Source organism: Thermoascus crustaceus (assembly GCF_041956765.1).
Source record: "Thermoascus crustaceus strain CBS 181.67 unplaced genomic scaffold VTN00scaffold_2, whole genome shotgun sequence".
Classification (NCBI taxonomy): domain Eukaryota; kingdom Fungi; phylum Ascomycota; class Eurotiomycetes; order Eurotiales; family Thermoascaceae; genus Thermoascus; species Thermoascus crustaceus.
The window spans coordinates 956891-984010 of NW_027192528.1; the positions used below are offsets into that span (position 1 = coordinate 956891).

The 27120-nt window shown below is 52.2% G+C and overlaps 9 protein-coding genes and 1 non-coding gene across 10 annotated transcripts; 7 read left to right on the forward strand and 3 right to left on the reverse strand.

The window, feature by feature from the left end:
- Positions 1-811: 811 nt before the first annotated feature.
- Positions 812-2030, forward strand: VTN00DRAFT_3857 (uncharacterized protein; the record flags this gene model as incomplete). Its single annotated transcript, XM_069430220.1, has 3 exons — positions 812-1310; positions 1419-1699; positions 1785-2030. 3 exons carry the CDS (start codon positions 812-814, stop codon positions 2028-2030), a joined length of 1026 nt encoding a protein of 341 aa, XP_069289378.1.
- Positions 2031-2891: 861 nt separating this feature from the next.
- VTN00DRAFT_3858 (uncharacterized protein) lies at positions 2892-7064 on the forward strand (the record flags this gene model as incomplete). Its single annotated transcript, XM_069430221.1, has 1 exon — positions 2892-7064. One exon carries the CDS (start codon positions 2892-2894, stop codon positions 7062-7064), a length of 4173 nt encoding a protein of 1390 aa, XP_069289379.1.
- A 762-nt stretch (positions 7065-7826) lies between these two features.
- Positions 7827-8270, forward strand: VTN00DRAFT_3859 (uncharacterized protein; the record flags this gene model as incomplete). The annotated part of the gene is made up of 1 exon (XM_069430222.1): positions 7827-8270. One exon carries the CDS (start codon positions 7827-7829, stop codon positions 8268-8270), a length of 444 nt encoding a protein of 147 aa, XP_069289380.1.
- Positions 8271-9021: 751 nt separating this feature from the next.
- Positions 9022-11993, forward strand: VTN00DRAFT_3860 (uncharacterized protein; the record flags this gene model as incomplete). Its single annotated transcript, XM_069430224.1, has 3 exons — positions 9022-9424; positions 9478-11792; positions 11850-11993. 3 exons carry the CDS (start codon positions 9022-9024, stop codon positions 11991-11993), a joined length of 2862 nt encoding a protein of 953 aa, XP_069289381.1.
- A 719-nt stretch (positions 11994-12712) lies between these two features.
- Positions 12713-13873, forward strand: VTN00DRAFT_3861 (uncharacterized protein; the record flags this gene model as incomplete). Its single annotated transcript, XM_069430225.1, has 2 exons — positions 12713-13105; positions 13169-13873. The coding sequence occupies 2 exons, from the start codon at positions 12713-12715 to the stop codon at positions 13871-13873; spliced, it is 1098 nt and encodes a 365-aa protein (XP_069289382.1).
- Positions 13874-15183: 1310 nt separating this feature from the next.
- VTN00DRAFT_3862 (uncharacterized protein) lies at positions 15184-16639 on the forward strand (the record flags this gene model as incomplete). Its single annotated transcript, XM_069430226.1, has 4 exons — positions 15184-15369; positions 15460-15689; positions 15846-16209; positions 16313-16639. 4 exons carry the CDS (start codon positions 15184-15186, stop codon positions 16637-16639), a joined length of 1107 nt encoding a protein of 368 aa, XP_069289383.1.
- Positions 16640-16991: 352 nt separating this feature from the next.
- On the reverse strand, positions 16992-17091 carry VTN00DRAFT_t81. The gene has a single exon. It is a non-coding gene; the product is annotated as a tRNA-Val (tRNA).
- Positions 17092-17481: 390 nt separating this feature from the next.
- VTN00DRAFT_3863 (uncharacterized protein) lies at positions 17482-19917 on the reverse strand (the record flags this gene model as incomplete). The annotated part of the gene is made up of 1 exon (XM_069430227.1): positions 17482-19917. The coding sequence occupies one exon, from the start codon at positions 19915-19917 to the stop codon at positions 17482-17484; it is 2436 nt and encodes an 811-aa protein (XP_069289384.1).
- Positions 19918-20615: 698 nt separating this feature from the next.
- VTN00DRAFT_3864 (uncharacterized protein) lies at positions 20616-21521 on the reverse strand (the record flags this gene model as incomplete). Its single annotated transcript, XM_069430228.1, has 1 exon — positions 20616-21521. One exon carries the CDS (start codon positions 21519-21521, stop codon positions 20616-20618), a length of 906 nt encoding a protein of 301 aa, XP_069289385.1.
- A 1326-nt stretch (positions 21522-22847) lies between these two features.
- Positions 22848-26064, forward strand: VTN00DRAFT_3865 (uncharacterized protein; the record flags this gene model as incomplete). Its single annotated transcript, XM_069430229.1, has 7 exons — positions 22848-23143; positions 23237-23916; positions 24123-24338; positions 24398-25304; positions 25380-25714; positions 25828-25909; positions 25989-26064. 7 exons carry the CDS (start codon positions 22848-22850, stop codon positions 26062-26064), a joined length of 2592 nt encoding a protein of 863 aa, XP_069289386.1.
- Between the last annotated feature and the right edge of the window lie 1056 nt (positions 26065-27120).

Genomic DNA, 27120 nt, shown 5'->3' on the forward strand with positions numbered 1-27120 from the left:
TTCGATTTTTATACTCCATTGCATGTTATGTTGTGCATAGCCTGATTTTTCTTTTATGTATATCTTGTCACGTACTCATATGATGAATGTAAATATCATACAACCAACAATATCGGTCCGGAAATAGCCATCTTGTAAACTATTACATGATACATCTCCTTTCGTAAGAGTAGCTATATTCGTGAAGTTGGAGAAGTTGGCAAGTTTCTCATGATGTACGGACGCACAGTAGAAGTGACCTGATAGAGTAACAAAAGGGTAAAACAAGTCAGATTTTTTTTCTGACTTGACAGGAAGCTAGCAATCAATCATTATCTACTCATGTTACCTGTGTTGGTGTTTGCTTCATGTTGTATGCACTTCTGACTGAGGTAGTAATCGGAGCGCACCGCCGCAAGAGCTGCGCTTATCGATAAACCCAAAAAGTTCCGCTCGCCGCAACTTCAACGTTCACTCTGACACATCGAATGCCACAACGCCTCCCCAGATTTTCTTCGTTGCGGACTGCATCCTTTTCAGGAAATTCTTACAGAAGAATTGGGGCATTCGAACGTCTTTTCTTTTCCTGTGACGTGCTGTTGGGGGAACTATACCCTGTGAGTGTCAATGCGCTCCCGGCAAAAAAAGCTGCATGCGACAGGCGAACTTACCCCTCTTCCAGCTCTAATCCAGTCAATTCTCCTTGATACCCCGTTCCGTACCTCTTTTGCATGATATTCTAAACCCATAGCCTGGATTTTGCGTCCCCAGCAACGCGCTTCCCTCCTGTAGACACCCAACCGCCCGATTCCTCCTACAGCCCGATACGACAATGACGGACTCCGACGACCCCGTCGTCGTGTCCTACGACGTCTATCTCACCGACTCCCAGATCTCCCGATACGTCCTGCAATACCTCGACCGCCCCACTGGCCACCCCTACGACGAGCGCCATGGCCAGAAACCCACCGCATTCCGCGTGAAGCCGCAGACGGGCCTGGTCGAGGTCGACGTCCCCATCAACACGCGGGTCAATTACGACGTCAACAAGGGTCTACGGTACGGCGATGCGTTGAGGAAGAGCCGCGTCGCCAGGGAGGGAGGGGCGTACGGTATGGCGGGTGGGTTTAATACGGGGGGTGCGGTACCCGGTGCTGGTGCTGGGGGAGAAGGCAGGGGGGTAAAGACGGAGGGAGATGTGGAGATGGCTGATGTGGAGGAGAAGAAGGGGGAGGCTGGGGCGTCGTTGTTGAGGGTGCAGACGCTGGGTGGGAGGATTAAGGTCCCTGAAGAGGGGGATCCGGTTTATATGTTGGGGGCTTTTCGTGGGAGTGAGTACTTTTCTCTTTTTTCCCTTTTTCCCTCCTTTCCCTGTCGGGGTCGTCGATCTCTTGATCGATTGAGTCTGTTGCTTACAACACACTTGCTGATGGATGTAGATAATCTTCATCTTTCTCCGGTCTCTGCGGTCGTGCAGTTGCGGCCTCAACTTCACCACCTCGACGCGTCGGAGGAAGTCATGACCAAAGGGAGAGCGGGGAAGGCTAAAAAGGACCTGGATGAAGATGCGGCTCCGCGGGCCGCGGAGACTGAGGCGCGAGCCATCGACGTCAAGATCAAGTCCGCCGAGGGCGGAGAGGCCCTAGTTCCTGGGAACCTTGAACTTCTGAAGAAGATGCAGGACGAGCGGTGGGAGACCTATGATTGGGTTGATGCAGAGGTATGTAAGATTCCTTCCTTGGCCCCCCGGAAGGACCGTTTTGGTCTTCATAATGAAGCAGTGCTGATATATCGTGTTGAAACAGACCGAGGAAGCGTGGGCCGTGTATGAAGACTACATGATCCACCAGAACCCGGAAGATCTACCGCAGCTCCAATCCGCAATTGAGAGCGAAGACTATCTCGATGGAATGAGCGCGCCTCGTATAGATCCCGCTCACCCAGAATTGACCGGGTGGGCGATGAAGCAGAACCAGAAACGCAGGAAGGAGAGACAGAGGGCCGACAGGGAGGCTGATCAAGATTCTGAGGTAAATGTTGAGGAGGGATGATCGACGCTATTTATGTGAGAATGAGTTTCGTGCAACTACATTGATTTCATGCTTCTGTTGATGCTGTCTGTCATCTACTTCTTGGCTTGATGGTGACGGGGCATGCTAAGTAACTCGTGCATAACGGTAGCAGCGCACAGCGCGTCAGGTGCAATGGGCCAATTTAGACTATATCTGAGATGTTGGAGAGGCGTAAAAAATGCTACTGCTGCATTCTGCTGTTTGAGGACCATAAAAGCCGAAACAAAGCTATCTTTTTGATAAATGACGAAGGTGGTACTGTCGGGTATTTCTATCCAGTGTGTTTCCGCGGACCGTATAAGAAGCGGAACACGCGAAATCAAGTTGTACGGGTACTGCACCTAGTTAGCCACGCTAGAAGCTAAAGGAATAAACGTTGTTGTTTTCAGCATCAGTAAGCTCTGTGAAATGAAAATTACAGTACATATTATTAATTAGACCAGTTTCTACGCCAGATTACATAGTATCTTTTATCGGAAGGCATCTCCACATCAACACGTGATGTCACGTGCCTTATCGGGGATCGGCGAGATCGAATCTTTTTTCTCGTCTCCAGTCCCCGGCCATGCGCCATCCACGTCTGTTTCTCTCCTCTCGACCTCCCTCCCTTTCTCCCACTCACAGACGGTTGGAGGTTGCAGAACGTGTGAGTGCAAGGGCTTGAATCCTCTGCCCCGGCACAGAACAGGTTACTTCAATTTCTGTCTCCCTGTTCGGCCTTTTTAGTCCTGTTCTGCTTCCACCCCATGCACCTGCTTTCACTAGTTGCCGCCCTTGTAATTTAATACGTTCATTATTCTTTTGTTGTTAATTTATTTTCAGCGGTATTGAGTCTCAACCATGTTACCTCGTGCAGCTCGTCGGAAAAATGTACTGCATCACTTGCAACTGTCGACGGAGCAGCTGGCCCCGCGGCCATCGCGGCGCCCGGCGATGCTGCGCTTCCATTCCCAGTCGACCAGACCGACAGCGATAGCTAGTCTATCTCCGCCTGCTCCCAAAGACCACCCTCTCCGGTCATCCTACCAGACCAGTCGGCATCTCGCCACGACGACAGACCATTCGGCGGTCGATCAGGGCTCCTACGTTCCTTTCGACAACGCTACCTACTCAATGGGCTCCAATTACGAACAATCGGGCCGATGGGGCAGCTCCCAGTCGTTTTCAGATTCGGATCCCGAGTTCGATACGTCTTCTCTCATTATCATAGATAGTCTCCTGACGACCAAGCCGAGGGTGCTCAGAAAATTGAAGGGTATCGGAGGCGACGTGGACGAGATGATGGCGAATCTGGACATGTCCTTGAAGGTTGGGAGGTTCGATCGGGCCGCTGCACTCATCCAGCGTCTGGGGAAGTTCTATCCCTTTGGCTCACCGGAATATCTCGGCCTGCATAATCGATACCTGGAGGGGATGGTCTCGCACATGATCATGACGCGACAGGATAGCTTGGTTCTGCCGCTGCAGAGATGGTTTGAGGTCGACATGGTCGCGGCCGGTGTGAAGCCGGATGCCACCACGTACGCGAACATGATACGGATGGCCTTGCGGATGTTGCACGGCTCCAAGCGGGATCGGACGGTGCGGAGGTATTGGGAGAAGGCCAAGCAGGCTGAGATTGAGGAGGAGGTCCTCGCGCTTCCGATTCTTTCGGAGCTGGAGCTCGGTGAGCTGTCGGAGATTTGCTCATCCGATCTCCAACGTGTAGCCATTGGAAATATGGGCGTCGAATCATTCTCGCCTCACGCGGGTGAGACGCATGAACCTGACCCTGTCCGTCCTGTCCCACAGAAGGGTTTTGGTCTTGAGACCCTACAAGAGTCTCTCTCTTTATTCGCCGGCAAGTCCGAGATTGAGATTCCTCCCCATCTGGAAGTGTCTGAGGCGGATCGGGAGAAATTTTATCAGCAGCTGAGACAGCAGCGCCTGGAGGCTGACGCCGTGCGATCTTGTATAACCCGTTGGCGCAGGGAAGTGGAAGAGCTGAAATCGGCCGGTGTCGATACCACTGCTGGAGGGAAAAAACTTGGCTCGATAATAAACCAATGGCACTCTGATTTAGTTCAAGGGCTCAAGAAGGAACTGGAGCTGGTTGCGGAGGCTGAAGCCAATCCAACGCGCACCAGGCAGCAGAGAGAACGCTGTGAGTATGGTGTGTATCTGCGATGCATGGATCTCGACAAGCTTGCGGCGATTGCGATTCTTCAGGTCTTGGCGATCTTCAATCGAGCCGGTATGGAGAAGGGTCTGAAGCTCGCCACCCTGGCTTCCTTCCTTGGCAAGGAAATCCAGGATGAGATGATTGCAGAAGCTGTTCTCAAAAAGGATGCCCAGGCGGACGATCGACGTAAGAAGATCCTGAGCGAAATCCTCGGAAAGCGAAAGCAGAGAGCGGGACGGGCGCAATGGAAGAAAATCGTTCAGCAGACGCAAGAATCAGACCCGAACGTCACTTGGCCCCCGAGAGTTGCTGCCAAGGTCGGCGCGGTTATGATGAGTCTATTGTTCGAGACTGCAAAAGTACCCATTACAACTGTGCACCCGGAGACGAAAAAGACGATCGTCAGTGTGCAGCCGGCCTTTCAGCATGCCTATCAGATATCGAAGGGCAGGCGTATTGGCCTTATTAATTTGCACCCGGAGTTGGTATTGCGGATTACAAAGGAACCTCCAACCGACCTCATCGCACGACATCTCCCAATGGTCTGCGAGCCTAAGCCGTGGAATGGTTTCAGCGATGGTGGATACCTCGGCACCAAGTCCACTATGATGCGTATTACTCCAGGTGACCCGTACCAAGGGCTGTATTTGAAGGCTGCCCTTGAAGATGGTGGTCTTGAGAAGGTTCGAGAAGGTCTGGATGTCCTCGGGAAAACGCCATGGGTCATCAACAGAGAAGTTTTCGATATCATGCTTGAAGCTTGGAATTCTGGCGAACCCATTGCAAATTTCCCAGCCCTAGAGCCGGACCTCCCTATTCCCCCAAAGCCAGAGCCCGGCGCGGACCCCGAAGCTGAGAGAAAATGGGCTCGTGCAGTGCGAGAGGTCGAGAACAAGAGGGCAGGCTTGCATTCAACACGGTGTTTCCAGAATTTTCAGATGGAGATTGCCCGCGCTTACAGAAACGAGACCTTCTATCTGCCCCACAACTTGGACTTCCGCGGCCGAGCTTATCCAATTCCACCCTACCTCAACCAGATGGGTGCCGATAACGCCAGAGGACTGCTGCTATTCAAGGACGGTAAGCTGCTCGGTGCAAGGGGCTTGCAGTGGCTGAAGATTCACCTTGCGAATGTCTATGGGTTTGATAAGGCTAGTCTTCAAGAGCGGGAAAAATTCGCCGATGATCACATAGACGATATCCTTGACTCTGCGAACAAGGGACTGCATGGAAAGCGTTGGTGGCTTGAGGCCGAGGATCCCTGGCAATGTCTGGCGGCTTGCATTGAACTAAAAAATGCTCTTCGTCTCCCAGATCCGACACAGTATGAATCCCGGCTGCCAATTCACCAGGATGGATCTTGCAATGGACTCCAACACTATGCGGCTCTTGGTGGCGACATCGTCGGCGCCAAGCAAGTCAACCTCGAACCGTCAGACCGCCCTTCCGACGTGTATACCGGTGTGGCTGAGTTCGTGAAGGAAGCAATTGCGCAGGAAGCAGCGGAGGGCGTTCCGATCGCTAAGATACTCAATGGCAAGATCACGAGAAAGATCGTCAAGCAGACAGTCATGACCAATGTCTACGGTGTGACCTTCATTGGAGCTTCAAGACAAGTCCGCAGGCAGCTCGTCGATTACTACCCGGAACTTGAGCATGAATGTGGTCACGACAAGGCTTCTGTGTATATTGCCAGAAAGATCTTCGATGCTCTGGGTTCCATGTTCAACGGTGCGCATAAAATCCAATATTGGCTGGGAGACTGTGCCAATCGTATCACGCAGTCGCTGTCACCGGAGCAGGTTGAAGAGCTTGCCAAGACCGCCTTGACACCCGACGGTGAGCCTGCAGTCGATGAGAACAACAAAAAAAGCGCGAAAGCGAAGGACCCCACCACCAAGTTCCGCTCAACCGTCGTCTGGACTACTCCTCTGGGTCTGCCTGTGGTTCAGCCATACCGCGTTACAAAGGCTCGCCGTATCAAGACAAGTATGCAGGAGCTCAGCATCATGGAATCATCCTGGGATGATGTCGTCTCAAAGCGCAAGCAACTCCAGGCCTTCCCTCCCAATTTCATCCACTCCCTCGATGCTACCCACATGATTCTCTCGGCAACTGAATGCCACCGTCACGGCTTGACCTTCTCGGCCGTGCATGACTCTTTCTGGACTCACGCGGCGGATGTCGATGTCATGAACCGTGTCCTCCGAGATGCATTCATCCGCATGCACTCTGATGACGTCGTCAAGAGGCTGGCATCCGAGTTCAAAGCTCGCTATGGGAACCACCTGTTCCTTGCCAAGGTGCCTATGAGCAGCGCGATCGGAAAGGCGATAACAAAATACCGGAAGTCAAGCGCGGCGAGGAAGCCGTACATGCTGACTGAACTTTTCGATGAACATAAGAGACAGATTCTGCTTAAATCTGAAGATCCGGAGTTGCAGAAGCAGGGCCGCGAAATGGTGACCCCTGCTGCTATTTTTGAGCAGCTGAATGGACAAGACAGTGACCTGGTCGCAAACAACTCGCTGGGAGAGTCGGCTGTTGGCCATGTACCCGAGGATCTCGAGGCTGCCAAGCGGAAAGCAAACAAGGACCCTGCCCTTACGAGTCTCCTGCCGGACCTTGATCCTCAGGCAAGCGGGGCAGCCTTTGAGGGTGCGTGGGACGCGGAGGATTCTGCGGGAGCGGAGATGGAGGCCGACGCCGACGCCTCAGAAAAGGGATCTTCTAAGAGCAAGAAGCAGACTCGATCGCAATGGCTGTGGCTTCCCATGAGGTTCCCCGAGGTGCCGTCCAAGGGAGACTGGGACGTTACCAGACTCCGGGACAGTGTCTACTTCTTCTCCTAAGGAAAAAGAAAATACTGCTCTCTCTCTCTGTCCGCTGGTCGCGGCATGACGATATCGCACGATGTTATCTCAAAAAGCATTGGTCGGCGTTCTTTTTTTCTTTCTGCTTTGAAATGGTTACATTGGGAAAAGTTTGCCGGCAGAGATATCCAAAAAAGTATGCGTCTAATCTCTTGATCTTTTTTTTGTCTTGTTGTTTTATGTTTCTTACCTTTTTTGGGCCCACATGTGGTGCCCAGGGATGTTTCATGTCATCATGTCTTACTAGTATATCATTGGTCATCCAAAACCCCTCTCCGGTGCCTGATCTGTACAGTATATCCTACTACTTCACTACATCTGTGGCTGGGAATGGAGTTGGCATGACGGAGTTAGGGGATTTGCATGTATGTACAGACGTCTGAATATAGATAAGAGCCATGTGTCCTATGCATCTTGATGACGGGAGACCTCTTCTATCTGCGATCCTCTTATGTAGTACGGCATAAGATCGAGAACATAGCTAGCTGCTTGGTAATACAATCGAATGGAGAGTAGACCGGCGTTAGTCGTGCCGATGGAGGAGAACAGGGACCGCTGGGACGTGTCAGGGTCTGATAGAGCCGAAGTCATGGGATCACGGGCCAGGCAGACCTCAGGCCCTGTTCCTCCTTTCCCTCATCTCCATCTCCCCTTTCTTTTCTATTCCTCTTCTTCCATTCTTCCTTTTTTTCAATCTCTCTCTTACCGCCACTGAACGCCATCATCTCACGGTTCTGGATCATGTCTCGCTCCCCTGTGGAGGACAGCCAATGGAGCCCGTTGTCGAGGACTCGGGAGCGCTCGACCGTCGATGACGGCCAGCGATCAACAGGCCAGGAACATGCGGAGGATCTGACTGCAGGCCAGTCTCCGTCTCGCTTTGACCTTCATCTCACACCTATGCAAGTCGGTAGCGAGCCAGCGGTGCTCTGCCGGAGGCGAAATAAGCAGCGAACAGCTCGCCATCCCGGAAATCGGCTTGGAGCTCCAGCCAGCTGCGGTCTCTGCGGGGCTGACAGCTGCACTGCACGGGCTGCTTCGTTCGATCTGGCGACGGCGCAGCCAAAGGATCAGCTCTTTTTCTCACCACTCACGAGCCGCACCACAGCCCCAGCGGCGCCTGGAAACGGCTCCCATGACCACGAGGGAACCTTTACTGTCTTTGGGTGTTCAGGCCGACTATGATGGGAGCTCCAGGGGCCCCGGATGTGAAGTCTCTCTCTTTTCCTCATGCGATGCGAAGCAACAACCCGCCACGACTCCAAGTCGAAGAGCGCTAGGCTTCTTCAACCCCTGGATGCCGGCCCTGCAGTCCGGTGAGCCGGTGATATATCCATACTGACTAGTAGATATATGCGAGGACGAAGGCCAAGAGTCGGACGCACGACAGCGTGCCCTTGCTAACTGCGACTCTCACCCCGCAGACTCTCCACTGGAAAGCCTTGACTCGATGCCGGTACCCCACGCTTTTTCTTCGCCTCGTGCGCCGCCCTTCTCCACACGCCCGCGTTAGGCCGCTGCTCCGTGAGAGCGTCCTGTCATCGTGCCACCGCCGAAGCGTCGCCTGGACCGAGATTGTTTAAACTCATCCCGGTCGGCTTCGTAAAAATTCATCCCTCTGTGACGTTCCTCCCTCATCGCGTCCCGATTGACCTGTTCTTGGACTCCCCAGAGTCTGCTGCTTTTCTCCGGTTCGGCTCCCCCGCCGTTCTCGTTCTCGGGTTCCGTTACCAAGCGCGCGGTGTCAGCGTCTCGAGCAGGACCGGCTGACTCTCGTACCAATTGCGCCAGCCTGTCTGCCGTCTCCTCCCGGGAGACTGTAACGTTGCGTGCTGCAATGTCATCTCCGCGTTAGGTTCTGTCGGAGGTTGACTTCAATGAGCCACTGCCCTTCGACCCTCTTCCATGTCTGTGTAAGAGTGGATCGGCCGAGAGGATGTCTACTTCCACCTCACTGCAGCAGTTCGCAACCTCCTATACGCCTTTTTCTACCGCTTCTAGTCAGTCGAATCGCATTGCGCAAACACAAACATCCCAGCTGGATAACTTGGCGGAAGACCCCCAGTACGCTCTGGAGCAGTTACAATTATCGAGTAATACCGGTGTCACCTCGGCCGCGTTGAGCGGTAGTGTCGTCAAGTCCAAAGAGCAACTCTATATGGGCAACCAAACTGGTTTCAAACCTTCATCTCAGCGGGATATCCTTACCGACTCCCGCGTGGGGATCCGCAAAAATTCTTCATCGGCACCTATACGACGGAGAATAAGTCGCGCCTGCGATCAGTGCAATCAGCTACGGACGAAATGCGACGGGCAGAACCCATGCGCGCATTGCATAGGTAATCCTTTGGACATGCTCACTCGAGTCTCCAGCAGTGCTGACGTCCCATAGAATTCGGGCTGACGTGTGAGTATGCTCGGGAGCGGAAGAAGCGCGGGAAAGCCTCGAAGAAGGATCTTGCCGCGGCGGCGGCGGCAGCAGCAGCAGCAGCAGCAGCGACAGCGCCAGGTAACAATGGGAACGATGTCTCTACATCACCTGTGGGGAATACTCCTCCTGGCAGACCGTCACCACCAGAAGCCAACGGCGGATACGATTCGACATTTGACCCTACACGGAACATCGCAGACTCTACTCCGTCGCAGATACAGCAGCAAAATGTTTCAACAATGGCGGGAATCCCGACCTCTCAGCAACAACCGCAGCAGTCGCAGCAGCAGATGGGGGGCGGTATCGCGAATTTGCCAATGAACAATTTCGGGCAGTTACACGATGTGAATCGACAACCGATGCAAGTCCCTGATATCAGGTCCCTTCAAATTTTGCAGTCGTCCGGCGCCAATCCCCGCTCGCCGCCGTCTCTAATTGCGGCACAAGGATTCAATAACGGGTATGGTGACGGTACCTATTCATTGATGAATCCACCAGAACAGAATCCGCAGTCAATAAACGGGTATCGGTTCGGAGCTTCTGCAGAAAGCGCTTCGGCGCCGTTCATGGGTCTCTCCCCTCCCTCCCAGTCTCCTGCATGGCTTCCTCTGCCGTCGCCGTCGCCTGCAAATTTTGCCACGTTTAGCACGCCCAGCCTTTCCAGCACATTAAGATACCCCGTTCTGCAACCTGTTTTACCGCATATCGCATCGATTATTCCGCAGTCGCTTGCGTGCGATCTACTCGACGTCTACTTCACGAGCTCCTCATCTTCTCACTTTTGTCCGCAATCACCTTACATTGTCGGATACATCTTCCGAAAACAGTCATTTCTCCACCCAACAAAGCCTAGAGTGTGTAGCCCCGGTCTACTTGCCAGTATGCTGTGGGTTGCGGCTCAGACAAGCGATGCAGCGTTTCTGACATCTCCACCCTCAGCTAGGGGAAGAGTGTGTCAAAGACTCTTGGAGTTGACGGTGGGCTTGCTCAGACCATTAATCCATGGACCAGCACCCGGGGAGACGTCTCCAAATTACGCCGCAAATATGGTCATTAATGGCGTGGCTCTGGGAGGATTTGGTGTGTCCATGGACCAGCTGGGTGCGCAGAGCAGTGCCACAGGAGCTGTTGATGATGTAGCGACTTACATTCACCTTGCCACGGTTGTCTCTGCGAGCGAATATAAGGCGGCCAGTATGCGCTGGTGGGCTGCAGCATGGTCGTTAGCACGGGAGTTAAAGCTCGGCCGTGAACTGCCCCCAAATCCATCCCAGCCGCAGCAGGATGGGGAGCGAGATGCAGATGATCTTGCAAAACGCCACCAACATCCATCACAGCCACCGATCACGATGGCCAATGGCGCTACTACGACGACCTGCACCGTTACGGAAGAGGAAAGGGAGGAGCGCAGACGCATTTGGTGGCTGCTATATGTGATGGATCGCCATCTGGCCTTGTGTTATAATAGACCCCTTAGTCTTTTAGACAAGGAGTGCGAAGGACTATTGCAACCTATGGATGATGACTTGTGGCAGGCCGGTGACTTTGCCAGCGTTGGCTACAGACGGGCGGGACCGAGTTTCGAATGCACGGGTCACAGCATGTTTGGGTACTTTTTGCCTCTGATGACCATTCTGGGAGAGATTGTCGACTTGCACCACGCACGGAATCACCCTAGGTTCGGGATTAACTTCAGAAACAGTGCTGAATGGGATCATCAAGTTGCCGAGATCACTCGTCAGCTTGAGGTATACGGGCAGAGCTTGAGGGAGTTCGAAGCCCGCCATACCAGTGGTCTAGGCCTTGGTGGAGAAGGTGAAGCGGTAATTGACGGGTCCCACCTCGACCATGTCAGCCCGTCTGGACGTTCTAGCAGCACAGTGGGATCGCGGATTCCGGAGTCGGTCGTGCAAACCAAGATCGTCGTTGCATACGGGACGCATATCATGCACGTACTGCATATTCTGCTAACTGGAAAATGGGATCCCATATCCCTCCTCGACGACAACGACCTGTGGATTTCCTCGCCGTCATTCATCGAGGCCATGGGCCACGCTGTCAGCGCGGCCGAGGCGGCGGAATCCATCTTGGAATACGATCCGGATCTGAGCTTTATGCCTTTCTTCTTTGGAATCTATCTCTTACAGGGGAGTTTCTTGCTTCTGTTAACGGCGGACAAGCTGCAGAGCGACGTGAACCCCAGCGTGGTGAGGGCTTGCGAGACTATCGTCCGTGCTCACGAGGCTTGCGTTGTGACGCTGAATACGGAATATCAGGTATGTCATCTCAAAACACCAGTCGATCGAGTCTTGTAGCTGACTCTTCTCTCGTAGCGGAATTTCCGCAAGGTCATGCGCTCGGCCCTTGCCCAGGTCCGCGGCCGCGTCCCCGAGGATTTTGGCGAACAGCAGCAACGCAGACGCGAAGTCCTGGCTCTTTACCGCTGGACCGGCGACGGCAGTGGGCTTGCGTTGTGATACGTCCGCCTGTTTCCTTTTCTTCCATACATTCACGGTGGATGATCGACATGATATCATGGAGACGATCACGGTTAATTCTTTTGCGGCAGTCCAGGATTTTGGAAGGCCCAGATTTGCGTTAGGAGTAATGATACCTTCTATCCATGGAATCTGTGTTGCTCGTTGCTCATGTGGAGAGGTCGGCGTTGAACATGATACGGAAAAAGGGGGCTAAACGCACTATCACCATCCCAATCTGTTGATTCTTGACCGGGGTCTTTTGTGATAATGATGATGTTTCCGATGTTTCCGATGTTACCTTTGGAGCGACGTGTTTGGGATTCGGTTCTTTTCTCTTCTTCCCCTAGCCGCCATTTGTACACTACCACGATGGTTTATACTTATATACCCACCATCCTCTTCTTCTAGCTTAGCACAATGGATTCTCGTGATGCAGAACAACAATAAGAACTACAATCCTTCAAGAAAGTCTGCTCTCCTAACACTCGACGGAACGGGCCAAAGGAGCGCCGCACGTGACATGACGACATGGCTTAGGTAATCGCCCGAGCCCGAGCAGAGCGCAGACAATACTAATACGGAGCGTGTCTATGGAGTCCCGCCCTCGACTCCAGACAAAGTCCCAACCTACGCCAGTCTGGCTTTGTTCGCTGTCCGGGTTGAGACGGACAGACCAGGAAGAAGAAGAAGAATTAGCAGAGAGTGTGCGTCAGACAATGTCGTTCTACAGCGCACTCCGACTCTCATCCAGGCGGCTCCGCTCCGCGGCGCCTCGGTTTACTCCGCGCGTCACCAAGCGCAACCTGGGTATCCCGCCGCAGTTCCTCCTCGACGACTATATCCCGCGGTACCAGCTTCTGTCGTCCGTCGACGCGGCCAAGAAGCGCTCCCTGGCCTATGCGCACCTGCGGGAATGCAATCTGTGTCCGCGCCGCTGTGGCGTCAACAGGTACGAGACAACGGGCGTGTGTCTGATCGGGGCGGAGACGGCCAAGGTCAATGTGATCGCGCCGCATCGCGGGGAGGAGCCGTGTATCCAGGGATATCATGGGAGCGGGTCGGTGTTCTTTTCTGGGTGTAATCTGCGGTGTGTGTTTTGTCAGAATCATGTATGTGCTCTTTCTCTTCCTGCTTATTTCAGAGCATGTTGCTGACAGGGATTAATTATATAGGACATCGCCCACCAACGCAACGGCTTCGACCTCACCCCCGAAGAACTCGCAGACTGGTACCTCAAACTCCAGACCATCGGCAACGTGCACAACATCAACCTCGTCACCCCCGAGCACGTCGTGCCGCAAGTTGTCCTCTCCATCCTCGCCGCGCGGGACATGGGCCTGAAGATCCCCATCGTCTACAACACCTCCTCGTTCGACTCGCTCGAGTCCCTCGAACTCCTCGACGGCCTCGTCGACATCTACCTCCCTGACTTCAAGGTCTGGAAGAACAGCACCTCCAAACGCCTCCTCAAGGCGGACAACTACACCGAGACCGCCATGGAGAGCATCAAGGCCATGCATACCCAGGTTGGCGATCTGTGCTTCACCTCGGACGGGATCGCCAAGAAGGGCGTCTTGCTCCGACACCTCGTCATGCCGGGCAAGGAGGACGAGGGGAAGGAGATCATGAAGTGGCTCGCGGAGAATGTATCTAAGGATCTGTACGTGCATATTATGGAGCAGTACCATCCGGATGCACATGTGGGGAAGAAGAAGCGGGGCGCAAAGGACACGGAGACTGGCGGCGAGGTCCGGTATGCTGAGATCAACCGTGCCGTCAACGATGAGGAGCTGGGCAGTGTCAGGGATGCGGCTGTTAAGGCGGGTCTGTGGCGGTTCTGCGAGGTTGATGAGGGACGGAGTGCGTTCCACCTTTGAACGGAAAGGGTGGATTGATGTGAAATTCGGCGTTGTTGAGTCGGATTACATGTCATATCTTATTGACAGGGTTGTGTCCATTCGGGATCGATCCCGGATGTTGTCAGGGGTAGATTAAGCTGCTGCTTCTTTCTACACTCCTGTACGACCTGTCATTGGGAAACCGCTTGATGACCTCCGAAGAAGGTTCTTCGAGCCCAAGAGTTGCATTCTGGAGGCTCGAGGTAAGGTCTTCCGGATCGGCACCAGCCTCTGCAACGGTGCCATCCTTGGGACCGTGGAAGGATTGCCGTGTTCGAAAAGACGCAGCAGTTGTTCAATGCTGAGCTGTGATCAAAGGGCATTTGGTCTTCAATCCTCAGCTGCAGTACCAGCTCCGACGATGCTCGTCCAGCTTTTCCCTGGCCAACTTCGTGATGCTACTCATTACAGTGCATTTCGGACGGTGGGTGAATCACTGCTCTCTTGACACCCTTCTCAGCAGGAAGAAGCATGCGATGATGCGTATGTTACAATACAATTTCGCAGATAGCACCAGAGGCTTCGGACAGAAATATACCTACTTACTTTCAGCACCATGCAGCGCAGAGTAATTAGTTCCCCGTTACTCGCCTGACCTCTGAAAACGATGTCAATATCTGTATATAATACTGTGTTCCAAGTTCTATCAGCAGCAATGGCTCCCGATCGTTGATGGATCTTTTACTCGCCGTTGCCATATCATGGTTGACAGTTCAATTGGGGCTTTGGGTGAATCCACAGATTAGATACCTTAGATATATAGATATCTTTCGACTACAAAGAGGCCCGGAAACAAGCACGTTGGATATTCAGATAGGGCATTCTGAAGAACCTCAAATCGAGTGGAATTGAATAATGAGTAACCAGTAATTGTTGCATGATGATTGCGCATGGGCACGTTCCGCGGAATATGGCGGAGATATTATCCTGTCGGCGTTAGGCGGGGTTTAGAAACAATGGTCGATAGAACAGCATCCGGAATGATCGAAAGTTACCTAGATAGATAGAAAGTCTTCCAGACTTTTTTTTCGGTGTCAGATTTTGTTTTAGTGTATGGTCTCTGTGCAATACATAAGTACCGTACCTGCAGTAGTTCTGTTGTTGGGGGGCAGAGTAAGCTACAGACATCCCCGCAGCTCAGCTCTCGGAGAAAAGAGTCGGTGTCAGCTCTCGTGATATATCACTTTCACCCCCTCTCCCCCTCTCTACCTCTCCACTATTGCCGCCGTCCCTCTACCTATATTTGATTGCTATGTCTCCATCCAACAACAAATAATCCCAACGACATAATGAAACCCATCATCGCGGTCCCCGCGACCCTGGCGCTCGTCTACCGCGCCTGGTCCCGCAAGTCGCTGACGCCCGCCGGCATCATCGCCGCGGCCCTCACGGCCATCGTGCACGCGCTGCATCCGTGGTCGGCGCCGTTTGTGCTCCTGGTCGTGTTTTATCTCGGTGGGACGAAGGCTACGAAGGTATTCCATCTATCTGTCTAGATAGCCCTGGGACTCTTTTTCTCTTCTTCGCTGAAGGTTGGATCGCAAGACTGATTGATTGTGTTACAGATCAAACACGATGTCAAGGCCCAACTGACCATGTCCGCTACCGGCGCTACGGGCGGAGAAGGGTCGAGAACGCACGTCCAGGTCCTGGCGAATTCGATCGTGGCGTCGGTTTTGACACTGTTGCATACGAAGCTGCTGCTGTTCAGCCGGCGGGATGGAGCGGAGAAGGAGGAGCAGTGTTTCTCGTACGGTGGTGATGTCGGGGATTTGTTGACTGTGGGAATTGTTGCGTATGTTTAGACTCGTCATCTCCCTGTTCCTATATTTATAGGTTCGGTTGGTTCGCTGGGCAAGGGGATTTATTATGATTTTCCCATTCACGGATATATATATATATACCATATGCGATTCGCAATTACTGACTGCTCGGTATCTATCTACAACAGCAACTACGCCGCCGTCGCCGCAGACACCTTCGCCTCCGAGCTGGGCATCCTCTCCAAATCGAAACCACGCCTCATCACCTCCCCGACCCTCCGCGTCGTTCCCCCCGGCACCAACGGCGGCGTCACGGCCACGGGACTCCTGGCGAGCCTGTTTGGCGCCTTCACTATCGCGCTGACGTCCGCTGTGTTGCTACCTTTTTGTGCTCAAGGATGGGGTGACAAGGAACGGATTTTCTGGGTCCTGGCTGTGACGCTGTGGGGTGGGTTGGGGAGCGTGGTTGATAGTTTCCTGGGCGGATGGTTGCAGGCGAGTGTGGTGGATAAGCGGACGGGGAAGATTGTTGAGGGGAGTGGTGGGCAGAAGGTATATCATATCTATCTCATGCTCCCGTTGCTATTGCATGGGTTTCTGTGTCCGTCTGGATCTTTAAAGAGAGGTAATTGCTAACGCATCCCCGAACCTCTAGGTCCTCGTCCACCCATCCTCAACCAAACCCGCCGGCACCCCCGACACCGTGATAGAGAAGGAGCGCAGCAGCATCGGCAAAACTGAAGCCGTCGCCAACACGGCCACTCTGAGGGGCTCCAGGGTCACGGGTACCTCGACGGGCACGCAGCCCGGCAGGGACCACGAGCACGAGCACGAGAGTCGCCGGGTCGAGAGCGGGATTGATCTGCTGGATAACAACGCCGTCAATGTCTTGATGGCTGCGATTATGAGTGTGGGAGGGATGGCGGTTGCGAGTTACGTTTGGGGGGTTCCGTTGGGTGGTCTTTTGGAAGCTCTGGCTTAAGCTTAAGGGAATGTGGGAAGGAAAAGGCCAGGGAGCCACTTTTTGTTATGTGTTATGGATTTGCTGACTACGAACTACGATCGAAGTAGGGATGTATTGTATATCTTAAGATAATAGATTTCCTTTTTTTTTTTTTTTNTTTTTTTGCTATCGTCCGACATTTAAACGGAAGTGACTACTTCGCTAGACAGGAGCAAAAAAAATGCCAGAGAAACTTGATCTACACACTGCAGACTACTTACGCACAAAAACGCAATTGAGCGAAAGGGCATTTCCCTTGTCTCCTTTTTTCCTGGGACAAAAAGGAGAATCAACAAAAAGGAGATTCAGAAGCTGTGTTTCCAATCTCAATTGACCAGACTGGGGTTCGATCCCAGGACCTTATCGGTACCATCAACTTCTAGGGAAGTCGAATGTTAACGATACGTGATAACCAACTACACCATCCGGCCAATTGTTGTTTGTGTACCTGAGACTTCCTGCTTATTAATCAAATCGTTGATTTCTAGTGATGCTAAGCCCTATGTATATCTCTCTTCCTACACCGAGTTCATTCCTCCTTACCTCACTCGTTCACTAACTCAAAGTGGATGAAAAATGAGATAAAGCACCTGGTTGAGGGGTAAGGGTTAACTCTGATTTTGTCATCTGGGTGAAATGAACGTCGGCCCGTCATTTTCATTATCCCGGGTCTGATGATGTTCTATTTTTCTTTTCGTCGGGATGACTGCTCTTTTGCTGAGATGGATGGTTGATTTTGATGCAGTATTAGTTCGCTGCATAGCTGCAATGGTTTACTTATCTACTTCCTGTTCTCCTGGGAGCTTCTGCTCAGTCGCCGCCTATTTGGTGGACTCTTTGCTCTTGATTCTGTCTTTCGTCAGCGTCGCTGCGTCTTTGCTGTCTTGATGCTTCACGGCCGTCTCTGCCTGTTGCTCTTCCGCTGGTGGCTTGGAGACTTCTTTCTCGACTTCATCCTTCGTTGGCGCCTCTGCCTTCTCTTTGCTGCCCTGGTGCTCCACGACAGCCTTTTCCTGCTGGCTTGTCTTGGGTTCATGTTCCGCCTGCCGTAAATCCTCATACTTCTTCTGATCCTGATACTTCCTAGACATCTCCATCACCCTCCCATTCCTAGCCCACCAACCGCGCACTTGCCCCAGCACCACACTCAACTCCTTTACATTCAACCCATCAATCCAATCCAGCATCCCCTCATCCCAGCTGAACGGATGCATCCCACCCGTGTTCTCCCTCGTCGGAAACAGCACCCTCACCAAGTACCTCAACCTCTCGCACTCCTCATGGTACCGTATGATCGGCGCCGCTTTTCTCCGGTATGTGTTCCGCTCCCTCTCTAGCCATTTCATGTCTATGACAGTCTTCTTTTGGGATTCCCAGACTTCCGTTCTGAAGCGGAGTTCCCACCACTGCTCCGGCCAGATGGTGTATTGGCGGGAACGCTGGGAGGGGCCGAGGAGGTGTTGAGAGAAGGTGAATTTGCTCTGCGGTGGACGGTTGCCTCGGGAGCTGGATTTGGAGGAGGAGTTCAGATTCAGGTTCAGAGAGGCGAAGAGCCATGATAGATCGGAGTAGCGGCCTGTGAGGTTGAAGCCGGTGCTGTTCCGCGCGGTGGTCTGGGGCGGGAGCGCGTAGACGGAGGATGAGGGAAGACGGTGGTGGTTGAGATTCTTCTTACCCTTCTTATTGCTCTTGCTCTTGCTCTTACCCTTGATGCTCCGATGGGTGGTTCGGGCCCGGGGCACCTTTGTCGGGGGCTCGTTGTCTGATGTTATCCAGAGCGTTGGACTGAGTTTGGTCACGTCCTTGACAGCCTTCTTTCGCGGACGGATCCAGGGACGGCGGAAGATGAGGTTCTCGGGACGGTCGTCCATCTTGCGTTTTATCCCTCGGGCGTTGATCTCGATGGGGAGCTTGCGGGGGTCGATGACGAATTGGTAGTTGTCGAGATCATCGGTCTCCTTCGCGGTGACATTGGTGATATCCTTTCCTTTTGTTGTCTCCTCTCCCTTCTGCTTGCGGCAGTTATTCTTCTTCTTCTTCCTATCCCTCAGCACCTTCTCATGAGCCGCAAGGAGCGCACGATCGTTGTTCAGCAGGATTTGCTCCCTATCCTGCTTCGTAAGACCAGGCTGGAACAGACTCAGATACAGCTGCAGCTCCGCCCCCTCCATATACTTCCCATCGCAGGGCCTCGCCTCCATGAAATACTGCAACGCTTTCTCCTCATGCTCCCGAAAATACTCGATCCTCCCCAACCAGTACTTACACCGCGCCTCCAGCGGCGGATAATCCAACCCCCTCGCGACCTCCAGCGCCTCCAGGACCAGCGTCTCCGCCTCCTCGTCCCGATCGACCAGCAGCTCACTCTCCGCCGCGACCAGCGTGACCGTCACAAAGTGCTGACTCATCTGGTCCTCGAAGTTATCGTACGGCCAGCGCGACGCGGGCTTCTTGTTGTTCATGTCCCCACTACCGGGACCGGGAGGCGGCGGCCACTGGGGCTCGTTGCGCTTCGACCTCAACTTCTCATTGAACTCCTTGTAGTCGTTCTCGACCTCCTTCTGGATCCGCTCCCGCGTCTCCCGGAACCGTTTGACCCCCGAGTCGGCGCGGGATTTCTCCCAATTCCACATCCGCCGGTACTCGTCGCGCTCGAGGCGGAGGCGGCGGATCTGGGCCTCGACGAGACGCTGGTACCGGCAGAAGTCCTCGCGGGATATGGTGGGGGCCGAAGCGTCCGGGTGCCAGGGCTCGCGGTCTTTGCGCTTCTTCGGGACGAGGCTGTAGTCGTTGTGGATGTTCTTCTCGTAGAGCTCGATGAGTTTGTGGTCGCTGGGCTGGAAGGCGACGCTGGCTTTGCGCTTTAGGGGCTTGTTGGTGCCGTTGGTGCTGCTGCTGCTCTTGGTAGATCTCGTGGATAGGATTTTTCGAGTCGAGGCAGTAGAAGAGGAAGAACCGGTAGGTCGACTATGTTTTCGATACTTCTCAGTACTAGACACGGGACGTTGACCACCAAACAAGGCTGGATTATGCCTTGTATTCCCAGCGCTGGAGCTAGAGGCAGGAGATGCTTTCAGAGAAGACAAACTCTTCCTAGAAGAGTTCGACACGGAGGAGGGTAGGCTCTCTTGGATATTCAGGGACACTGGCTTGGTTGATTTAGGAGCAGTACTGGTATCCTTGTCGATCTCTGTAATCAGTTCCTTGATCTCTGCCATGTCAAGCTTTTCCTTTCCTGGAGGATCTGTGGATGTCATTTTGGGCGTTGGGAAGAGGTGGATTGACTTAGGTGATAGAGGTGTGGGAGAAGAAGATGTGCGAGTATGATCTGCCTTGCTGGGAGGGTAATGCTTCCAACACCCAGGACAGAAGACCAAGAACGAGGTGCTGAGGAGATTGAGAGAAGAGAGAGATATCTATGGGTAGATATATGGTTCTAATGTGGAAAAAGAGAAAAGAAACGGATCATTGAAGCCTAGGAAGATGATGGTTCTTCCCCTACAACACTTCCACTCAAGGAATGGATAGTCACAGTTGTTGTAATGAAGAGATGGAGTGACATCGAAAGAGATGGAGAGAGTCTGAGACAGTCTCAAGTCTTACTGTCTGTTCTTTCATTTGCTGTCTCAGCGACAGAAGGAATCGATAACAATGAGATTCGACGTTTCTCATCCTTCAAGGGTGCTGTTTTACTCCCCCTTTGTTCCTGAAGAATTCTTTTCATGCGCTTGGGAGGGATGTTTCGAAACCCTTGTTCTTTGGTCATTCAGTGTGGCTTTAACCGCTGAAGAAATTATTTGATGTAAGAGTGGTAACCAACATGCACGCAGATTAGTTTATTAATTCTGTCTAATGGAACAAATGGAAAAAGGACCAAGAATCTGAGGAAGACAAGATTGTGCGTAGAATTATTTTCCCGTATCAACTACAGAGATCTAACTACCTAGGTACCTACCTAGGACTTACCTTCCAGACATTTTAGAGAAGGACGAAACAATTCTTGCGGGACTACAGCTAATGGCAAGAGTATCTCTCCCTCACTTTGAGGAGACACCCAAGATTCGGGCACCAGAGTCGATGGCGGCGTAGTAGGAATCCCTGTGGTACCTAATGCGAAATTTACCTTTGGAAGTTCAGGACCAGATCTGAAAACCCCTCCCCGCATAGGGTTTTCCATTGCCTGGAGCTGCTGGGCCTTGACATGGTAGCCAGGGGTATGCGGCGCTCTGGAGAAGAACCAATAGGCCGAGTCCCAAGGCTTCAGAGCCATCAGGTTCTTTCCCCGGATGAATCGTGCAATACCACCTAGTTCCCTAGCCTGGCGATAGTAAGCAATACGATGCCTCCGGCGGTTCTTGAGACGTCGTCCGCGAACTGATCCGACTTGTTGTACTCCCCGCTGCAACGAAAAGGCGGTATTTAATATTGTTCTTGAAATCGAAATCAGGGTGCACGGACATGAACTAGTTGATGACGTCCAGTGCGGATAGCCCTTCTTCCAGTGCATCTCCGCCTCCCCGAGCAGGTCTGCATTGCTCAAAGAGCAGAGCCAGGTGTCTTCGATCCAGGCCACTTCGGTGGTGACTTCCACGATGGGCCGTTGGGAGTCTGCTGCTGTCCATTGTTGGTTATTCTTTTGACGCTCCACGAGGTGCGCCTGCGCCTGTGTGAGGTGGAAGTTGTATTCGGCGTTCTGAGCCTCCAGAGCCTCGACAGTGTCGAGTGCATAGCCTAGGTCACGACGCAGCTTGTCTCTCTCGTCAGCTACCTTGGTGAATAGAGCCAGTAATCGTTTACATCCTGGCGACAGCCGGGACTTCTTCCGCGTCTTCTGGTACCATAGACCTAATCCCAACGTCATGACCGATTCCTTAACAGCAGATTAATTGAATGTCTGGCAGTTCTGGGTTAAAACACAGCGGCTAAGACAGAAGCTGCTGCTGCCATAGCGGGTTGAACGATGTGGACAGCATTTTATGAGCCCAGACAAAGCAGAACAAAAGAGAACAAGTTATTTGCAAATTGTTAGAGCTGAAATGTCTCTGCCGCCATTGTCAATCGATTCTTTATCGACACATATATACTCGTCAAAGGCTATTGTGATAGCTCACAAAACATCTTCATCGCTCAAGTTGGTAATTGGCCCATGTCCTTTGTCAAGGTTAGCAGCTTGCGGAAACAGTCATTGTCTGATGATTGTCAGTAGAGGCTGGAATGCGAATCCCACTTCGTGGTTGCATCTCTGCGCGAGATATAACCCTTTTCGAGGAAGTTTGCAACGTCGGGGGATGCGCATGGTAGATGTCAAGGAGATGTCACCGGCGCTCTAGGCGCTGCTTTAGCGGCCTCTGGGGGCTAACAAACACGGCAAACAGAGCAAACCACCACACTCTCTCCACCATCCCCCCGTTCTCTAGCGCTGTGGTTGGACGTCTGGTCTCTCTAACACTGCTGCGAGCACATTCAGGCTCCGATGCGTCATACCCTGGGATCGCTGTAAGCTCCGACCGCGGGTTGGTCTTCCACCCCTCCTCATTGGATCGAGGAAGTCGGATTTTTCTGATTCTGAGGCAAGCCATCATACTCATCCAGGGACTATCACGAACATGCAGCATTCAAAACATGCCGTGCTCCCGCTGGCATGTTTGTTCTCCCCACTTGGGCAAGATTAGTTACAGGCCTAGGGATTATTGTGAGCCTGGCATGCATAATGTCAGCCAGCCTTCATTGCAGACAGGGTGGGACTCGACGTCAGTCCCAGAAGTGCGTTCCGCAACATCCTATCTGCTACTCGTGGACGAGCATGCTCTTCTGAGAAGTCGAGAACGGCAGGCGTGCTTGTTCTGTGACACTCTCTTTGATCCACGGGTGCGGGGCCCAGCAAGATTCAGGAACCAACCTGGTCTGAGAACCGATGATCAATTCCATATCATGGATGCGGCCGAACTCTATCCCGGAGAGTTCATGACACCCGGGGTGTTGAAAACTAAGTCAGCTGCATCTGACGGCTAGCAGTTGACATAGCCGAGAAAAGCTACGTGTTTTTTATCGTTCAGTGTATCTCTTTCCCTCTCTCGTGCCTTTTTCACCCTACAACATCCAGCATCGCTGTATCGCTTGCTTGATATCTCTTCAACTGAGGTTCCGACTTATTAATCCCGCTCTGCACGTTCCCTGCATCCGCATTATGGCGCCAGCAGCATGCCTCGTGGACGATGTCAAGATCATTGACATCCGCCAGAATGACTTGAAGTTTTCTTTGGCAAAGGACATCTATAGTGGTCTTGATCCGCGCGATGGCAAGGCCCGATCCCTGCCAACGGTTCTACTCTACGATACCGAGGGACTTCGACTATTTGAAGAGATCACCTATCTGGACGAGTATTATCTGACAAACGCGGAGATCGAAGTGTTGAATACTCACGCGAAGAGCATCGTGGAACGGATGCCAGATGATGCACAGCTTGTGGAGCTGGGTAGTGGGTGTGTTTGTCCTCATACTTGAGATCCCGTGGCCAAAATAATTATAGCAGTAGACGCCCTCTCTCTTTTCAGACTTTTTTAACAGTATTCTAGGAATTTGCGCAAGATAGAGATCTTACTCAAAGAGTTTGAAAGAGCCGAGAAGAACGTGGACTACTATGCCCTCGACCTTTCGTTGGACGAGCTGCAGCGCACATTTTCCGAGGTCTCGACCATGAGCTACACGCACGTGCGATATCATGGACTCCACGGAACATATGACGACGCCCTAGCTTGGTTGCAGAACCCCAAGAATAGAAGGAAGCCAACCTGTGTCATGTCAATGGGCTCTTCTGTCGGAAACTTCAGCCGTCCAGAAGCTGCTAAGTTTCTAAACGGATTCGCAAAGCTCCTTGGCCCGTCGGACTCGATGCTCATCGGATTGGATGCATGTAAGGATCCAGACGTGGTCTTCAGGGCCTACAATGACTCAAAGGGTATCACCCACCAGTTCTACGTGAATGGACTGTTGCACGCCAATGCAGTCCTGGCGTTTGAAGCTTTCAAAGCGGGCGATTGGGAAATCGTCAGTGCATATGACGAAATCGAGGGCCGACACCAGGCGTTCTACTCTCCTACACGAGATGTTTCCATTAAAGGGATCGTTATCCGGAAAGGCGAGAAAATTATCTTTGAAGAAGCTTTCAAATATAGTTCCCGTGAACGTGAGCAATTGTGGCGTAATGCGGGGCTAATCCCTGCCGCTGCATTCGGGACCAGCTCTGACAAGTACCGTGAGTGGCCCTTATCTGCAATCGCAAGCAATAAAAGCGATCGCTCCCCCTTCCTGCACCCGTCCAGACTTCTGCACTGTCAATAGCCTAGACCTTCCAAGATCTCTATTGCAGAGGAAGCAGTACCCGTAGCGTTAGCGCCCACAGGCCAATTACGTCGACGTGCATGTGCTTAGATTTTGCTTACCATACTATTTCCCGAACAGATATCCATATGCTTTCTTCTGCCACGCTCAATTTCCCTACAAAAGCAGCACAGTATGCTGAGCAGCCGATTCCCAGTCTGGAGGATTTCCAGTCTCTTTGGAGGGCTTGGGATATTGTAACCAAGGCAATGATCCCACAGGAAGAGCTGCTATCAAAGCCGATCAAGCTTAGGAACGCTTTGATCTTCTACCTCGGACACATTCCCACCTTCCTGGGTAAGTCACGAAAGCTTCGAGCAAAATCCTTGCACACGGATGTTTATTAACGACAATAGATATTCATCTAACGAGAGCGACACGCGGTCAGCCGACTGAGCCTAAAAGTTACCCGTCTATTTTTGAGCGCGGGATCGATCCTGACGTAGACAACCCTGAGAAGTGTCACTCGCATAGTGAGATCCCGGACGAATGGCCACCACTTGCCGAAATCCTGGACTTCCAGGAAAGGGTACGGAACAGGGTCAAGTCCCTCCTGAAAATGGAGGGCTGGGAGCAGGACCGGTGTCTGGGTGAAGCTCTCTGGCTCGGTTTTGAGCATGAGGCCATGCATCTGGAAACCTTCCTTTATATGTTACTCCAAAGCGAGAAGACGCTTCCTCCTCCCGGAGTCAGCATACCATCCTTCGAAGACATCTTTCTGCAGGCCAGAAAGAATGAGAAGCCAAACATGTGGTTCTCAATCCCGGAGCAGAAGCTCTCAATCGGGTTGAATGACCCCGATGGAAGTACTGTACCGGATCATTCCTTTGGATGGGATAATGAGAAGCCACAGAGAACAGTAACCGTGTCTGCTTTCGAGGCGCAGGCCACAGCCATCACAAATGGGGAGTATGCGAAATATCTGCAGAGCAATAACATCAAAACCTGGCCAGCATCTTGGGTTCTTGCACGTGCAGACAAGGACTATCCGATAGTTTCAAAGGGCATCAGCCCCGCTACAAGCCGTTGTGCAAGTAAGGATTTCATGTCAAACTTTGCCGTGCGCACCGTATTCGGCCCTGTCCCGCTAGAGCTGGCTGCCGACTGGCCGGTGATCGCATCCTACGACGAACTTGCTGGATATGCGAAATGGATGAACTGCAGGCTACCGACTTTTGAGGAGGCCAGGAGCATCTACAAGTATGCGGCTCAGATCAAGGGCACTAGAAGCAATGGCGTGCTTCCCGCAGTGAATAGCGGAAGGTTAGTGGAACTCACATACCTCATGCAGCATGCTTATCAAGTATTTAAAAATGCTAACGCTACTAATATTAGCAGTGGTCCCAATGGTCATGCCGTCAACGGTATCAATGGCCACGGCCACGGGGAAGATCCATCGAATAATGGCGACTCTTTCCACGAACGCAACCCACCCAGGCCCCGTTGCCCGGATCACCAGCCTGTTCGACACGCTTCCCCGACCTCCCTGCCAGTGTTTGTTGATCTCGACGACTGCAACGTCGGGTTCAGACACTGGCACCCTACCCCAGTCATCCAGAACGGCGACAGACTCGCCGGGCAGGGTGAGCTGGGAGGCGTGTGGGAATGGACTAGCACGCCACTGATGCCGCATGACGGGTTCAAAGCCATGGAGCTCTACCCCGGATATACAGGTAAGTCTGAAACCTTATTATTTAATTTGATCAATACCACGGCAAGCTTAGCTTCCTGGGGGATTTTTTTGGGGCTTTGTGGATTTATGCTGAGTCATCTTGCTTGCTTGTAGCGGACTTCTTCGATGGGAAACACAACATCGTGCTTGGTGGCTCCTGGGCCACTCACCCCCGGATTGCTGGCCGGACAACCTTGTAAGTCTTCCAAGTGCCTATTTTTAAAACGCCATTTGCTTCATCAAAAAGCCATTACTTACTGATCTTTCTTCCACAGCGTCAACTGGTATCAGCACAACTACCCCTACGTTTGGGCAGGTGGACGTCTAGTGCGCGACATTACACTCAACTAGGAGGGCTCCCATCCGGTTTGACGGATATACGTGTCGAATCTGACAACAGAAATGATGCGATGAAAAAAAATACTCCAAATCTCTGCTCTTCGTTTCGATCGGTGGTCTTTAGTTCAGTTTTAGTCACTCGTTTTACATAATATAGTCCCTGGGGCGGGATGGTCTCAGAAATTTGGCTCAGTTTTAGAAAGGTTATCTATTACCATTATGGTTTCTTTTTATTCCTTCGAGGTGCAATGATGTCTAGATGCCTCCCTGAGCAACCTTGTGGATACCTAGGGGTAGCCTCCATCTGGGATTTATTGAAGGTTTCCTTTTCATCTAAACCGATCTTTGCGTTTGCAATATTCTCCCAACAAATTCATTCCTTCGGCAATTACCGAACCATGTTAAACCCTTACCCAAATAAAAGAAATTGCAGTTGAACGTCAAAAAAGAAGAAAAAAACCCCCAGCTAGACTTTCGTCCAGATCAGGAGATATCAGGATAGATAGAATACCTCCTGGCTGGAATTAGTATTGGTAGCTACCTTCTAGCAGGTAGATGGGAAAGACCTGATCTTCTTTTTTCGTGAACTGAAACCTACGCTCCTGTTCTGGGATATATCGACAAGGGGTATGCCCTATCATTCTATGTTGATATATGCAAACATGTCATCTAAGATGCGCATCCACCAACCGATGTATGATGTAGAGCTGGTGGATTTCCCCATATATGATCCACCACAAAATGTCCAAACTACCTAGACAGGATAGTCCGATAGGTCAGGTCTCACTGTACAGTGAGTCTATTGTGACTGGAACATCTAAACCACGTGTGAATAGCTTTGTTGGTCATAGAGATAGGTAGACGCGTAGAGTATGCGAGAGGTAATAAACAATATGAACGGTGAGCAATGAAGGAGACCTCCGTCAATCACAGATCCCGTGATCTGGAGAAAGGAGTCAGTTCAATGTGTATGTGAACATGCAATAAGAGTGAAGGAGGGCCTCAGGTTAAAAAATAGCCCAGTTCTGATTGCTGACTTGCAATTATGCCTTCCTTTCCCACCACTTA